This window comes from Capricornis sumatraensis, chromosome 8 (genome assembly GCF_032405125.1).
Source record: "Capricornis sumatraensis isolate serow.1 chromosome 8, serow.2, whole genome shotgun sequence".
NCBI lineage: Eukaryota > Metazoa > Chordata > Mammalia > Artiodactyla > Bovidae > Capricornis > Capricornis sumatraensis.
The window spans coordinates 93,800,644-93,814,193 of record NC_091076.1 but is presented as its reverse complement, the minus strand read 5'-3'; the positions used below and the strand labels follow the sequence as shown (position 1 = coordinate 93,814,193).

At 50.9% G+C, this 13,550-nt stretch overlaps 1 protein-coding gene across 4 annotated transcripts; it reads left to right on the top strand.

Moving 5' to 3' along the window:
- The first annotated feature begins 140 nt into the window (after window positions 1-140).
- DUSP3 (dual specificity phosphatase 3) lies at window positions 141-13,293 on the top strand. Of its 4 annotated transcripts, none has more exons than XM_068976718.1 (4): window positions 167-278; window positions 682-741; window positions 3,439-3,665; window positions 9,629-12,829. In XM_068976718.1, the coding sequence occupies exons 2-4, from the start codon at window positions 713-715 to the stop codon at window positions 9,832-9,834; spliced, it is 462 nt and encodes a 153-aa protein (XP_068832819.1). In that variant the 5' UTR covers window positions 167-278; window positions 682-712; the 3' UTR covers window positions 9,835-12,829. The 4 variants fall into 4 exon arrangements, with proteins under 4 accessions (XP_068832817.1, XP_068832816.1, XP_068832819.1 ...); XM_068976719.1 differs by having other exon boundaries at window positions 169-278; window positions 698-741; XM_068976716.1 differs by lacking the exon at window positions 682-741 and having other exon boundaries at window positions 141-278; window positions 12,696-13,293.
- Window positions 13,294-13,550: the final 257 nt, after the last annotated feature.

Genomic DNA, 13,550 nt, shown 5'->3' with positions numbered 1-13,550 from the left:
CCTGGGCGCCCGCGCTTCGCCGCTTCCCGCGCCTTGCGGGCCCGCCTCCGGGGCGGGACGGGGCGGGTCCCGGCTCCGGAGCCCCCGCCCAGCTGACCCGGCCGCTCTCCCCTCGCTCGAGGCTGCCCGGGCGTGCAGGGCCCTGCCGCCGCCATGTCGGGCCCGTTCGAGCTCTCCGTGCAGGATCTCAACGACCTGCTCTCGGATGGCAGCGGCTGCTACAGCCTCCCGAGCCAGCCCTGCAACGAGGTCACCCCCAGGATCTACGTGGGCAACGCGTGAGTCGCCTCTCTCGGGCCCCGAGACGCCCCTCCAGCCCTTCCAGCCCCTCCCCGGGGCGCCCCGCCCACCCGAGGGCTGGGGTGGGGGCGTCGGCGGGAGCGGGTGGGGGGAGCCGGGGCGGGGTCGCCCCTCCGGAAGCCGGGGCCGGGGCTGGGCGGGGGCTGGAGTCACCGCCCACCCTTCGTGCGTGGGGCGGAGGGGCTGGACCCCGCCCCATCCCAGCTCTGTCCTTCCCTTCCCTGGGTGGTGGAGACCCGGGGCCGCTCGGGCAGCCGGCGTCCGGCCCGAGACCTCCACCGTCTAGGTGCTCGGCCTTGGGCGGTGTCGGGGCGACCAGGTTCACCTAACAGGTGGCCCTATGTCGCCCGACCGGTCTCCGGCCCGCGCGTCATGTGACAGCTGCCTGGTTCTGCAGTGAGGTCACCGCGGAATGTCTGCCTTCGCTGCCATGGCAACGAGGTGACGTCACAATTCGGGCGTGGAATTTTCCCGGCGAGGCAGGCTTAGATCGGAGAATTGACATATCCCAAACTTGGGGGTTCAGAGATCTGGGCCCACGTTTCCTCGCTCCTCCCCCTACCTTCCACTTAGAGTTTGATTTATCTAGAATTCTAGAACGACCCAATTTATGATAAAACCCTTGAGGACCCGAGCCATCACTTAGCAAAGGCTGCCGACCTTCTCGCCACCAGGAAATGCATTCATTATTTATCACTTAGGAGTTCTTACCAAATCGATTTTCTCATTTTCTCATAGTCAAACTACTAGTAAGAATTTCTTAGCAGCAGGAGATAACTAGTGATAGCCATTCTGAGAGGTGTTGAAATCTCAGCCAAAAGTAAAAAATAGATTGCCATGCCTGTGTAGCCTCCGGAGGGCCACAGGAGGTTGGATTGGATTTTCATGAGACCCTGAGGCCCTAAGCTCCGTGGGCCCAGAGACCCCAAGTCTAACCCGGTTCTCTCCTTTTTCACAGGAAGAAATGATGGCCCAGAGCAGGTGAGGGCTTGTGAGGTTAGGGTCAATATCTTGTTCATGTCTGTATCCCAGGTCCTGGACTAGGACCTGATGCTTACTTTGCCAAGGACTGCCGCAAAAATGGGGGTCATCACGGAACTAGGGGGTCTAGAAGTCAGGTCCCAGCTTCATGGGGGCCAACTTCGTCCATCTATCACTCATTCACCATATGGAGCATCACTGGTGTCAGGTACTGAACAAGGTTCATTCACAGTGTGTGTTAATTGCTCAGTCGCGTCTGACTCAGCGCACCTATGGACTGTAGCGTGCCAGCCTCCTCTGTCCGTGTAATTTCCCAGGCAAGAATGCTGGAGTCGGTAGTCATGCCCTTCCCTAGGGGATCTTCCCAACCCAGGGATCGAACCTGGGTCTCCTGCATTGCAGGCAGATTCTTTACCATCTGAGCCACCAGACAAGCCATCATTCACAGTAGTGATGGTAAAGTTGTTAAATGTTGACTTAGTATTTGAGAAGGAAGATGAATGGCAGTGACTCTTCAAAGTTAGTTATTTTAGAGCCTTTTTAATGAGCAACTTTACAGTTGCCTGCAGTGTCCTGATAGCTAACAAAGGGTACCAGAATCTCATCCAGAGTCCTCAGTAATTGCTGAGTTCTGAGAATAAGCCCCTTTCCATCCACCCAAGCAGCAAGGGGCCTTGCACTCTTGGAAACCCTGCTCTCTTGGGCAGTTTGGCTCAGTCAGCTGTCACTACTTCCAAGGTGGAAACCAAAGATGTGACCATCTGGTGGTGGTCAAGGGTGGCACGTGCCAATGGCCACTGTAGAAAACACATCCCTTGCCTTTAAGCAAATCTGACCTTGACACAGGGGCATGGGGAGTGCTCCACAGGGAGGATTGACTGAGTACCTATTTCTCCCCTACCCCTTGCTGTCAGGAGTGCTTTAACAAAATCAGGGCCCCTGATCAGGGCTCACAGGGCAGAGTGAAACCTGGAGGAGCCCCGTTTTCTGCCTCGTGAGATTTGTGGTTGATGTGGGCATGAGAAGCAGAGTGAGGGGGAAGATAGAGCAGGCCTTGTGTCAGGAGAAAAGAGGCCTCCTCCCAGCCCTGCCTTGCAGCAGCCCTTGAGAGCATATGCACGTCCTTCGTCTGTCCTGTCGGGCCAGAGTTGAAGCTCTGTCCTTCCTTCCTCCCAGGGCTGATGTGACAGGCAAACAAGATCACGCAGGAGAAGGCCTTGCGTAAAGTGTAAACTGCTGTTTGAATTGGGACGTTGTTGTGAGATGAAATAAAGCAGCCCTTTGACTATTCAGATCGAATGTTTTGTAACCTCCACTGGCTCCCCAAGTGCTTACTCACCCAGGAAAGCTTCAGAGACGTGGCTAGTGGACTAATAGCAGGAAGGATCCCTCTAGGGGATGGAAGGGGGCTGCTGCACTCTATAATCCAAGGAAGAAGGCTGCTGGGCTGTGCTGATTTCATTCTTCACTGATTCACCACATACTCCTACTGTGTGTGCCAGGTACCAGAGCACGCGCAGGGCATACGGACATGAAGCAGACATGGTTCCTCCATCAAGGAGCTCACAGCCTGGACATCTAAACAAATGAGCACGATCAAGCATTAGGATAGTGGCTGTGACCACGGTGTCAGGCTCTGTCTATAGAACAGCTCATTTAACACTAACAACAGGCCCAGGCATAGGTACTGTTATCATCCTCATTTTACAGATAGGGAAACTGAGGCATAGAAAGGTTAAGTGACTTGTTCAAGCTTAGTAAGTGACAGGGCTGTCTGGAGTCTGGCTCTGTTTTTAGCCTCTTGGTGGTATCACCACCACAGGATCGAGAGCACGATGCTGGATGAAGGGGAGATCAGGAAATGCTGCCAAGGGAGGTGAGATATGAGAGGGTGCACCTTTATGAAGAAGGTGGAGAAGGGCATTCCAGGTAGCGGGAACAGTGTGGGCATGAAAGCACCCAGGCTATTTGCGGCAGGTAATTGGAGCTGGCTGGAGTGAGGGCAGAGGGTCATAAGCTGAGGCTGGAGAAGCCAGTAGGGGCCAGAGCACGGAAGGTTCCTTTCTGAGCCAAGAGGCTTAGTGTCTTCTCCGTCGTCCTCCCCTGAGGGCTGCCAGGCAGTCAGTTGATCCTCCCCTGCTGCTGTTTCCTGCCCAGGTCTGTGGCTCAAGACATCCCCAAGCTGCAGAAGCTGGGCATCACCCATGTCTTGAATGCGGCTGAGGGCAGGTCCTTCATGCACGTCAACACCAATGCCAACTTCTACAAGGACTCCGGGATCACCTACCTGGGCATCAAGGCCAATGACACACAAGAGTTCAACCTCAGCGCCTACTTTGAAAAGGCGGCAGACTTCATCGACCAGGCTCTGGCTCAGAAGAATGGTAAGGGACCTGCCACCCAGGAAACAGTGGGAGGCAGCTTTTTTTAAAATCAGTTTTTATTGGAGTAGGGTTGCTTTACTGGGAGGCAGGTTGAACTTGACTTTTTTAGAAAATAAGCACGTGACAGGCCTCTTCTTGGAAAACCTGATGTTTTCTGGCTCTTGTGTGAATGGCCGAGAGCTTTGGGTCTCTCTCTGCTCACCTGGCTGCCTGTTAAGTGACCACACGTGACACAAGGTATGGCAGCCTCGGGGCCCTTGTGTTTGCATTGACTTTGGCCGAGGGTTGATTGCCAGCCCTGCTCCCCTATTCAGATAGCTGCAATAGTGAAGATTTATTATTTTCTGTGATAAAAAATCCCGAGGTGACCAGCTCCAGGGCTGGTTGATGGGTAGCTCTCTGGTGGCTTCGGAACTTTTCTGCCACCCTCAGTGTTGGGGACTCCCCTGATGGTCCCAAGACGGCTGTGGTAGATCTGGTTACCCTCTCCCAACAGGATAAAGTGCAGCGATCGATAGATGAGGCCACCATCTCTTCCTCATGTTTCTCTTTGTTCTTCTTCTTCTTCTTTTTTAATATTTACTACCTTATTTGTCCTTGCTGGGTCATAGTTACAGTATGTAGGATCTTCAATCTTCTCTGTGGGCACGTGGGGTCTTTAGTTGCAACATGTGGGATCTTGTTCCCTGACCAGGGATAGAACCTGGACCCTGTGCTTTGGGAGCACAGAGTCCTAGCCACTGGACCACCAGGGATACCCCTTCTCTTTTCTTAAGAACAAATAAAACAGCCCCTAGAAACCACCCAGTGGAGTCCCCCTCACCTCACTGGTGAGAGCTGGGTCACATGCATTACCTGGCTAGGGGAGGGGGGCAGCCCTGATTGGCTTAGGCTGGGTGTCAGCAAACTTTGGCCCAGTTTTTAAATGCTTCCTGCAGGTCCAAAAGATAAAGCAGGACCGAAGCAGAACTGCTAGAATGCTGGCTGTCAGATGAGGCATGCCAGAGAGAAATCCTAGAAGGCCAGAGGGCAGACAGCAGCTGACCAGGCTGGGCTGCTTGCCCTTTCTGCTTTTAGCTTGATTCTGTCAGCAACTGCCTTTACCTTCCTGCCGCTTCCTCCAGCCCCTTTCTTCTTCCCCACCCAGACCTGGCCAGGGGGAGCGACTCCCACTGAGGCATGATCAGCCCTGTCCCCCTGATTCTAGCCTGTTTCTGCTGCCCTGATGCTACTTGTCCCGCAGCCTCCCCACAGCAATGATTTCCAGTGGACAGAGTTTACTAGCCACTGGTTATCACACAACTGGGGCCCAGGAGGGAGGTTTGATTGCCTGGGATATCTACAGTCTTTATCATCAGGCCCTCTGTGGTCCTCCCCAGCCTCGTATACATCACATGCCTCCTCTCCAGCTATACTGAGCTCTGCTGTAGACAAGGATGAGGGGCCCAGTTAAGGGGATGGATTTTGCTCTTCCTGTATATCCATTGGTCATTCATTCAGGGAACTTAGAGCTCCCTGACGGTTTCCTCTTTCCATGCAACTGGGAACATACTCTGACTTTGTGTGACCTCCTGCCTTAGCCCATGTGGGTTGGGTCATTTGTCTGGAGGGATCTCTCTGCATCTTCCTGACCCATCTCTGGCAGACCCTGCCTTATGCTTGAGCCCTGGATGTAGTGTCCATTCATCCATGAAGCCTGCCTGCGGTCTGAGTCCACTGTGTCCATTGTCTGTCTCCCTAGCACCTGACATAGATCAGGCATGTAGCAGGTACACTGGAGTACTGAACCAGTGACAGGAAATAATTCCATGGGTTCTAATGCCCAGTGGAAATACTTATAGGATTGATTAGTCAAGTGAGCCAATAGAAATACACTGGCCTCCAACACTGTGCAGGGCTCAAGGGAGCTGGGGGCCCATCACTTTGGGGTGGGGGAATTGGCCAGGGACCCTCAGAGAAGGAAGCAGTCATTTCCAGCTGGGAAGATCAAGGGAGACTTCCTGGAGGAGGTAGTGTATGGGCGGGGCCTGGAAGGATGGACTTTGACCTCTCCCCTTGCTTAGTGGCTCTGAGTTCTGTGCATGCTGAGTATGTTCCAGGTTCTAAGTAATGAGGCAGCTGCTCTGCAGAGGGTCCCATTGCCAGGACGGGAGCAGGGAGAGCCCTACTCTGAATACTTCGGGTCCATTGGCCAGAGAGTGACTGGGCAGGGAAGTGGAGAACTCCCCATTTCTCCCCTGAGAGCACTGGGAAAAATAAGGTTATGTTTTTGGGGTAGGGTCATGGGAATAGAAGACTGTCTGACTCTGGGTCAGCAGGTTTCCTTCACAGTAATGCCCATGCAGAGGTGTTGGTGGGGAATCATTCACTCAGCTGATCAGCAAATATTTGTTGAACACTTAGTGTATGCTGGGAATTGTAGGGTATCCAGAATCAATACCCTATAGTCCTTGCCCTTAAGGAACTCACACTTTGGCAGAGGAGGGTTGGTCTGTGTGTGACCAACAGAAACACAGGGCTGGGCTGCTACAGAAGACGATGCACCAGGTGCCAGCAGAACACTCATAGTGTTGGCTCACATTTATCTATTGAATGTTCATGTCTGCCAGGCGCTAGTCTGAGGCTTTTATTTATCTCTTCCCTGAATCTTCAGCCATCTTGGGCCATGGGTATATTAGCTCAGATGAGGAAAGTGAGGCACAGTATTCTTAGGTGGGTCACAGGGTGATAACCAGGGTATTGGCCCAGGTTCTCTAGGAAAACAGAACCAGTAAAATATATTATTATTTTAGGGGATTGGCTCATGTGATCATGGGGCTGGCAAATCTGAAATCTGTCAGGCAGGCTGGAAACTGAGGCAGGACTTCTGCAGACAGAATTCTTTCTTCTCCAGGAAACCTCAGTTTTTTGCTCTTAAACTGATTGGATGAGGTCCACCCACCTTATCAAGGGTGATCTCCTTTACTTAAAGTCAACTGATGGGAGGTGTTCATTACATCTACAAAATCTCTTGTAGACTAGTGTTTGACCAAGCAATTGGGTGTCATAGACAAGCCAAGTTGACGCATTTAACCATCACAACCAGCAAGTTAAAATTTAAACCCAGATTCCCATGACTTCAAGGATTGGGGTTCTCAGTCCTTATGCTGACAAAGGAAATAGTTGAGCTGGGGTCTTAAGGATGAATAGGAGTTTGCCAGGTTGCCAAGAGGGAGAGGGTGTTCCAGGTAGGAGGAACAACATGAGCGAAGGCACAGAGGTGAGCACGAATAGCCTGGAAAGGTGTCGGGGCAGCGGGCAGTTAGCCTGCTAAGTAACGTTTTGGTGGCTAGCCTACCCGACTAATGGTGACAGGTCACATTTATATTGGAGAAAGCTCCCTCCAGCTGTTGTGTAGGTTGGTGGAGGGTGAGGGTGGAGGGAAAGCTTAGTTTGGAGGTGAAGGGGCAGAGGTGAGAGATGATGAAGACCTGAACTGAGCGCTCTGTGTAGGGATAAGAGAAGCCAAGGCTTCTTGCTCAAGGGGCCTCCCCACTTTGATAAAAGATTGGGGGAACCTTGTTGATGATGCTCTGGCCTCTCCTGACCATCCCTTCCTTCCTTCATCCAATGCTGGGGATACAACAGGGAGCAAAACAGACAGGCATCCCTACCCTCGAGGAACTTACATTTTGGGGGAAGATGACAGTAGACAAGTGAAAAACATGTGTGGCCCCCAGGGGATGGGGGTGACTCAAGCAGGGAGCAAGGGGATGACAGGGTATAGAGAGTGGGATTATGGCTCTTTAAAGGTGGGCAGGAAAGACCTTCCTAGGACACTGGAGCAACACCTGGGAAAAGAGGTGTTGCAGGCAGGCTCCAGTCCATGGGGTCGTGAAGAGTCAGACAGGCCTGACCAACTAAGACTTTCACTTTTTGCAGGCCAAGGGGCTGGCTGGCTGGATTGGAGGGAGGAGGGGAACGAGGAGATGATGTCAGGCACGGGGAGAGGACAGATTTAATAGTCTCCCTGGTGGCTCATACCGTAAAGAAGCTGTCTGCAATGTACATTGGGTCTCTTACATTTGATCCCTGGTTCAGGAACATCCCTTGGAGGAGGGCATGGCAACCCACTCTACTGTTCTTGCCTGGAGAATTCCATGGACAGAGGAGCCTGGCAGGCTGCAGTCCTTGGGGTCGCAAAGAGTGGAACACAGCTGAACAACTAACACATACATACATTGTTTTGATTCTCTGTGTTTGTATTTGACATTCACGGTCCTTCTATTTTGAAATGGTTTTGTTGAGGCATTAATTGACATTCCCTAAACTACACATAGTAGAGTTTGGTAAGTTTTGACATATGTATACATCTGTGAAGCCATAACTACACCCAAGATGGTGAGTTTATCCATCACCCCACAGATTTCCTTCACCTCCCTTTGTGACCTCTCCCTTCTGCTCCTCTCTCTCCTCCATTCCCAAGTAACCACTGATCTGCTTTCTATCACTAGACATTAGTGTACGTTTTGTAGAGTTTCGTGTAAATGGAGTTGCACAGGGTGTGTGCTTTTTCGGTCTGGCCTCTTTCACTCAGCATAATTCTTTTGTTTCTTCCATGCTGTTGCCATAGCAGGAATGCCATTTTAATGCTGAGTAGTGTTCTGTTGGATGGACATTCCATAATTTGTTTATCCATTTACCTGTTGATGGACATTTGGGTGGTTTTCGCTTGAAATAGAAAATTCATGTAGGTTAGTACCCATATCGCAGTGTGTAGATCAGTGCACTGCACACACCCGTGTTTTTGTTGTTCGGTTGCTAAGTTGTGTTTGACTCTTTGCAACCCCATGGACAGCATGCCAGACTTCCCTGTCCTTCACTATCAGCCCCAGATCAAGAAACTAAACCTGACCAGCACCCCAGAACCCCCACATGTTCCTCCCAGTGTCGCATCTCCCACCTCCACACCACTATCCAAACTTCTAACCGCATAGCTCAGTTTTGCTGGCCCCCTTTTTTTTTTCAGTTTTGTCTTGGCCACACCTCGCAGCATATGGGATCTAGTCCCCTAACCAGGATTGAACCCGTGCCCCCTGTAGTAGAAGCCCTGTGTCCTAACCGCTGGACCACCAGGGGATTCCCCTGACTCTTCTACTCTGTGGGATCATACACATCCTATTTGTGTGTTTCATCCAGTTTGTATCTGGGAAGTTGTAGACTGTTCAGACTTAGTATTCATCTACTTTTCTGTTGACCAGCCTCTGGGAGTTTCCAGTATGTGGCTATTGTGACTAGTGCTGCCTATGACGTCCTGGTGGGATTCTTTTAGCAGACGTGTGTTTGCAGTCCTATCTGGTGTGAGTCTGGGATGGAATTGCCAGGCCCTGGGGGAGGCACATGGTCAGCTTGAGTAGATCCCATCACATGGTTTCCTGAAGCCATGATCCCCTCCCCAACCACGGTAGCTCAGCTGGTAAAGAATCCACCTGCAATGCAGGAGACCCTGGTTCAATTCCTGGGTTGAGAAGATCTGTTGGAGAAGGGATAGGCTACCCCCTGCATATTCTTGGTCCTCCCTGGTGGCTTAGTTGGTAAAGAATCTGCCTGCAATGTGGGAGACCTGGGTTTAATCCCTGGGTTGGGAAGATCCCCTGGAGAAGGGAATGGCTACCCACTCCAGTATTCTGGCCTGGAGAATTCCATGAACTGAATAGTCCATGGGGTCACAAAGAGTTGGACATGACTGAGCGTCTGTCACTCTCTTTTTCACTTTCCCCAGCCACAGATCAAAGTCCTAGCTATGCTCCACATCCCTGACAGTGCTTTGTGTGTTTTGTATTTATCTTTGCCATCTTAGCCATTCTGGTGGGCCCAGGATGGCCTGGCACTGTAATTTGCATGTGCATGTCCTGGGAAGAGTTTTGACTAGAGTTGAGGTGTGGCGGGCCAGCCCCAGCTCATCACGTCCCCGTCTCTCACAGGCCGAGTGCTGGTCCACTGCCGTGAGGGTTACAGCCGCTCCCCAACCCTCGTCATCGCATACCTCATGATGCGTCAGAAGATGGATGTCAAGTCCGCCCTGAGCATCGTCAGGCAGAACCGTGAGATCGGCCCCAATGACGGCTTCCTGGCCCAGCTCTGCCAGCTCAATGACAGACTCGTCAAGGAGGGAAAATTGAAACTCTAGGGCGCCCCCACTGCCTCTTCTCTAGAGGTCAGACGGGGGTGGGGGTCCCTGGTTGTGATGTCACAGGCTGCCATGTTTAGGAAACACAGTGTACCCTGCTCCCAGAATCACCAGGCACTTGCCCACACGTCTGTCCCAACACGGCCCTGGGCCGCTTTTCCCCTGGGGAGCATATAAAGAAGCTTGCTGAGGAGGGCGTCCTGCTCCCTGGCGTGTCCTGTGCCTGCAGTTTATGACGTCCTCACCCGGAGGTGGGGGCCCAGAGGGGGAAGGCCTGCGACAGGCGTGCTTCTCCTGGATGACCCAGGGCAAGAGGTCTGTGGAAGTGCAAGGCCTGAGATGCTCACAGGGGCCCCTCCTGACCTCCCCCGCCCCCTACTCCGAGCCCCCACCCCTGGGCCCTTTCCTGAGTGGGGCTCTGTAAAGGAACTATGCAAATGTGGGCCCCCTCCCCCCACTGTGTCTGTCTCCCCCGAATCCTCACAGCCGTCCACGCTCTGCTCACAGAGACACGTCATGAGGTCTGAAGTTGGCTGGGGTCAGTTGTCCGTGGGTGGAAATGCTCATCAAGTAACTGCATTTTGACGATTTCCTTAGGATTAAAGATATCGAAACAAAGAGGCCCTTGTGTGGGCAGACACATCCCCCTCCGTGAAGGACTCTCCTAGATCAATAGTTTGAAAAATGTGACTCCTTAGAAGGCTTGAGTTCAGAATCCGCCTTTTAGGGATACTCGGCTCTCAGTCCCTTGGTCCGTTAGAAGAGTAGTTCCTTAGGCAGGGTTTTATTTTTCTTTTTTAGAAAACAGGGTGTTGAAGTCCAGCCTATTTAAAAACCCCACCATTTGGAGAATTACAAGGGTTTTGTCCTAAATTATAGTGCTGGCGAGCCCAAGCCACTCGTGCTCACTGCTTTTTGTCTCAGTTGCTATTCCAAGAACAGGAGGAGGAAATTGGCCAATTATAGCACGTGTGTTGTGTGTGTGTGTGAGAGCAACATAGCCAGTGGCTGGACAAACGGGGGGTTGAACGGGCCCAGGCTCACACCCTGCCCACTCACAGGTAGTTCTTACAGCTCTCTGCTGCCAGAAAAGGTCCTGGAGCCTTGGGAGCAAAAATGACTCAGCCAGGCAGAAAGGAAACATGACGGAACGTCCAAATGGCACCTTTATGGATGGTAGAGCAAAGAAATGAAAAGAAACAGCCTTTGCAAGGACTTTTTAGGATGATGTTGGAAGCCATGAACACTCACACTCACACGTGTGTACACATTTGTCAGAATAGAGGAGTTTTGCTTTGAACACAGTCTTGTTAGCACTTGGGATAATTGCCATCGGGGCAAGTGATGCGGTGCCGTTGTCTTCAGGTTTCCTAATGGCAGAGAGGTGGTCCTCAGCTCTGCCCCCTGGCCCTTAGCACATAGATGTTTGATAAAAGTTTGTGGAATTAAACTTTTTTTTTTCTTTTCTTGAGTACCAAATATATGCAAGGCATTGCTCTGGTGGGTCTATCAAGCTCCCAGAAGCCTGACTTGGTGGTAGGATCCCTTGCAAGGATTTGCAAAGGAGTCTTACCTGAAATGAAATATCAGGGACTTTTGTTGAATATTTAAAATTCAGTTTTAAGTTTCAATTCAGGCAGTGGTTCTGACCATGTGGAGGTGGGAAATGTGCCTTTTCAAGAATTGACCAGAAGCTTCCAGCTAGGTGGAGGAGAGGCAGGTATGCCTTGGGGCTTAACACCCAGGGGTAATGATCTCTAACTTGACAGGAGCAGCACCACCCAGCCTGGATGTCCCCTTTGCTCTGTGACTGCAGCAGCCCCAAACAGACTAGAATCTGTCTTCTTTTTCAGATACCAGGCTGCCCCCATAGACCCACCCAAGTGAAATGGCCTTTTCCCCCACTGTGTGCCTCACAGAGGCCAAATAACTCTTCCACTTCATCTAACTTGATCCTCACAATAACCTTATTAACTTGGTGTGGGGCTCCTTCATGTATTGGTACCTTTAAGAAAAGGAACTGGGGTTCAGAGTGATTAGGGGTGGGGTGCTCAGGGCTTCCCAGCTCAAAGGCAGAGCTGAGGTGGAACTTCAGGTTGACTGCTCTCTGAAGCTGAATTCTTCCTCTCCTACTACTCTCCTCCTCAAGAAATGAGCCCTCGGGAAGGTCTGGGTGCACTGCGCATGCTGTTGACCCAGCCCCCATGCACGAGGCCAGTTAGTTTTGTAGCCAGAGGACAAGAGTTCAAGCCGTGGTGCCGGGGGAGGGGAGGGGCCTGCTGCAGGAAAAATAAGTGTGGGTCACCGTTTGGGTTAGGACGTGTGGCTCTTCTCGGAATCACGTAGCATCCCTAAGTCAGAGCTTTCTGCTCCACTTCCGGAAGAGGCTCAGGAGCTGGGGCTGGGGTCCCTCTCCCACGCCCAGGTGGTGGTCCTCACACAGGACAGCCTCAGCTACTTAGGTCTGCTGACAGGACCTTTTGAAGGCCTCTTTGTGTGGGGACATGTTGGAGAAAAGGCCACGGGGAGAATTACTGCCGTCACTTTGGGGCTACTCTTCTGCTGATAACTTGGGATTTCTTCATAGTCTTTAGTCCCAGAAACCCTGTATTTCCTTCACGAGATGTGGCTCCTACTTCTTTGAGTAAAAACAAAATCAACTTCTGTTGTGTAACAGCCAGCACATGCTCATCTGGACAGCTTCCCCCTCTGCCACCGGGAAGTGATGGAATAGGAACTCAGGGTGCCTCTCTCCCCTCCTCTGACCTGGTCTCTTTCTTTGACTGGGAGACCCCCATCTAGACCAAATGAGAGCACCAAATGGTTTTCTTCTCAGTTCTGAAGCAGTACATCTTCCACAGGCTGGTCTGTTTCCCTGCCACTCCAAGTTAGCTGGAGAGCAGAAGTCACCATCTTTCAAGCAAGGGGACTAAACTTGAAGACCTCTAAGGTCCCTTTTGGCTCTGACACCATCGCGTTGTTACAAGAATCCCCATTGACTTGGACCGCCACCTGGAAATTATAGGGTGTGTAACAACATGATGACCAGCAGGTGGCGCTGTGTTCCACTCATGGGGATGGATGCTTGGGAAAATGTTGGTGCCTTTTGTGTCACAATGTTAAGATGCTAATATTTTAATCGAAATAAGCACTGATCTTAAAATATGAAGATGTTAGCTTTTCTCGCAGGAAATTTTCTGTCATAAAACTGGCATCAAGAATCACTGAAGAGCTGACAATGATGGCCCTTTCAAGTCAAGATTTTATCCTGATTGGAAAGAGAGGCCATCTCCGGTTGAGAGAACAGATTGGTTGGAAGCTTAACTTACCTGCTGTCAGCTTTTTGTAATTTGATTGTGAAAGCATCAATTTTCTGGACAGAAAAGGGAAAGGTATTAAACTGGTTTTTAAAAAAATAAGTTTAATGTCTGTCATATCACAAATCAGTGTTAAAACACTAAAACTGTAACCACAATAAATCTTATATTATGAAGAAATGGTCTTTTTTGTCCTTATCATAGTTGATTTTCTTTTATACTTTTATGCTTAGCTTTTATGTTTGTTTTTTCTAATGATCATCATTTAAAAATTCACCCTCCTGATCTAGTTATAGGTTCTGTGATGATTATATTCATGTACTAAATATTTATTGAACATCTCTCCAGTACCAGAAAATTCCTGGCTTAGGAATAATCTTTTTATTTAATTTTTAAGAA

Coding starts and splice junctions, on each gene's coding strand:
- DUSP3 (XM_068976715.1), top strand. CDS start 154: ATGTCGGGCCCGTTCGAGCTCTCCGTGCAGGATCTCAACGACCTGCTC. Junction 279..3,438: donor AGGATCTACGTGGGCAACGC/GTGAGTCGCCTC, acceptor TTTCCTGCCCAG/GTCTGTGGCTCAAGACATCC. Junction 3,666..9,628: donor GGCTCTGGCTCAGAAGAATG/GTAAGGGACCTG, acceptor CGTCTCTCACAG/GCCGAGTGCTGGTCCACTGC.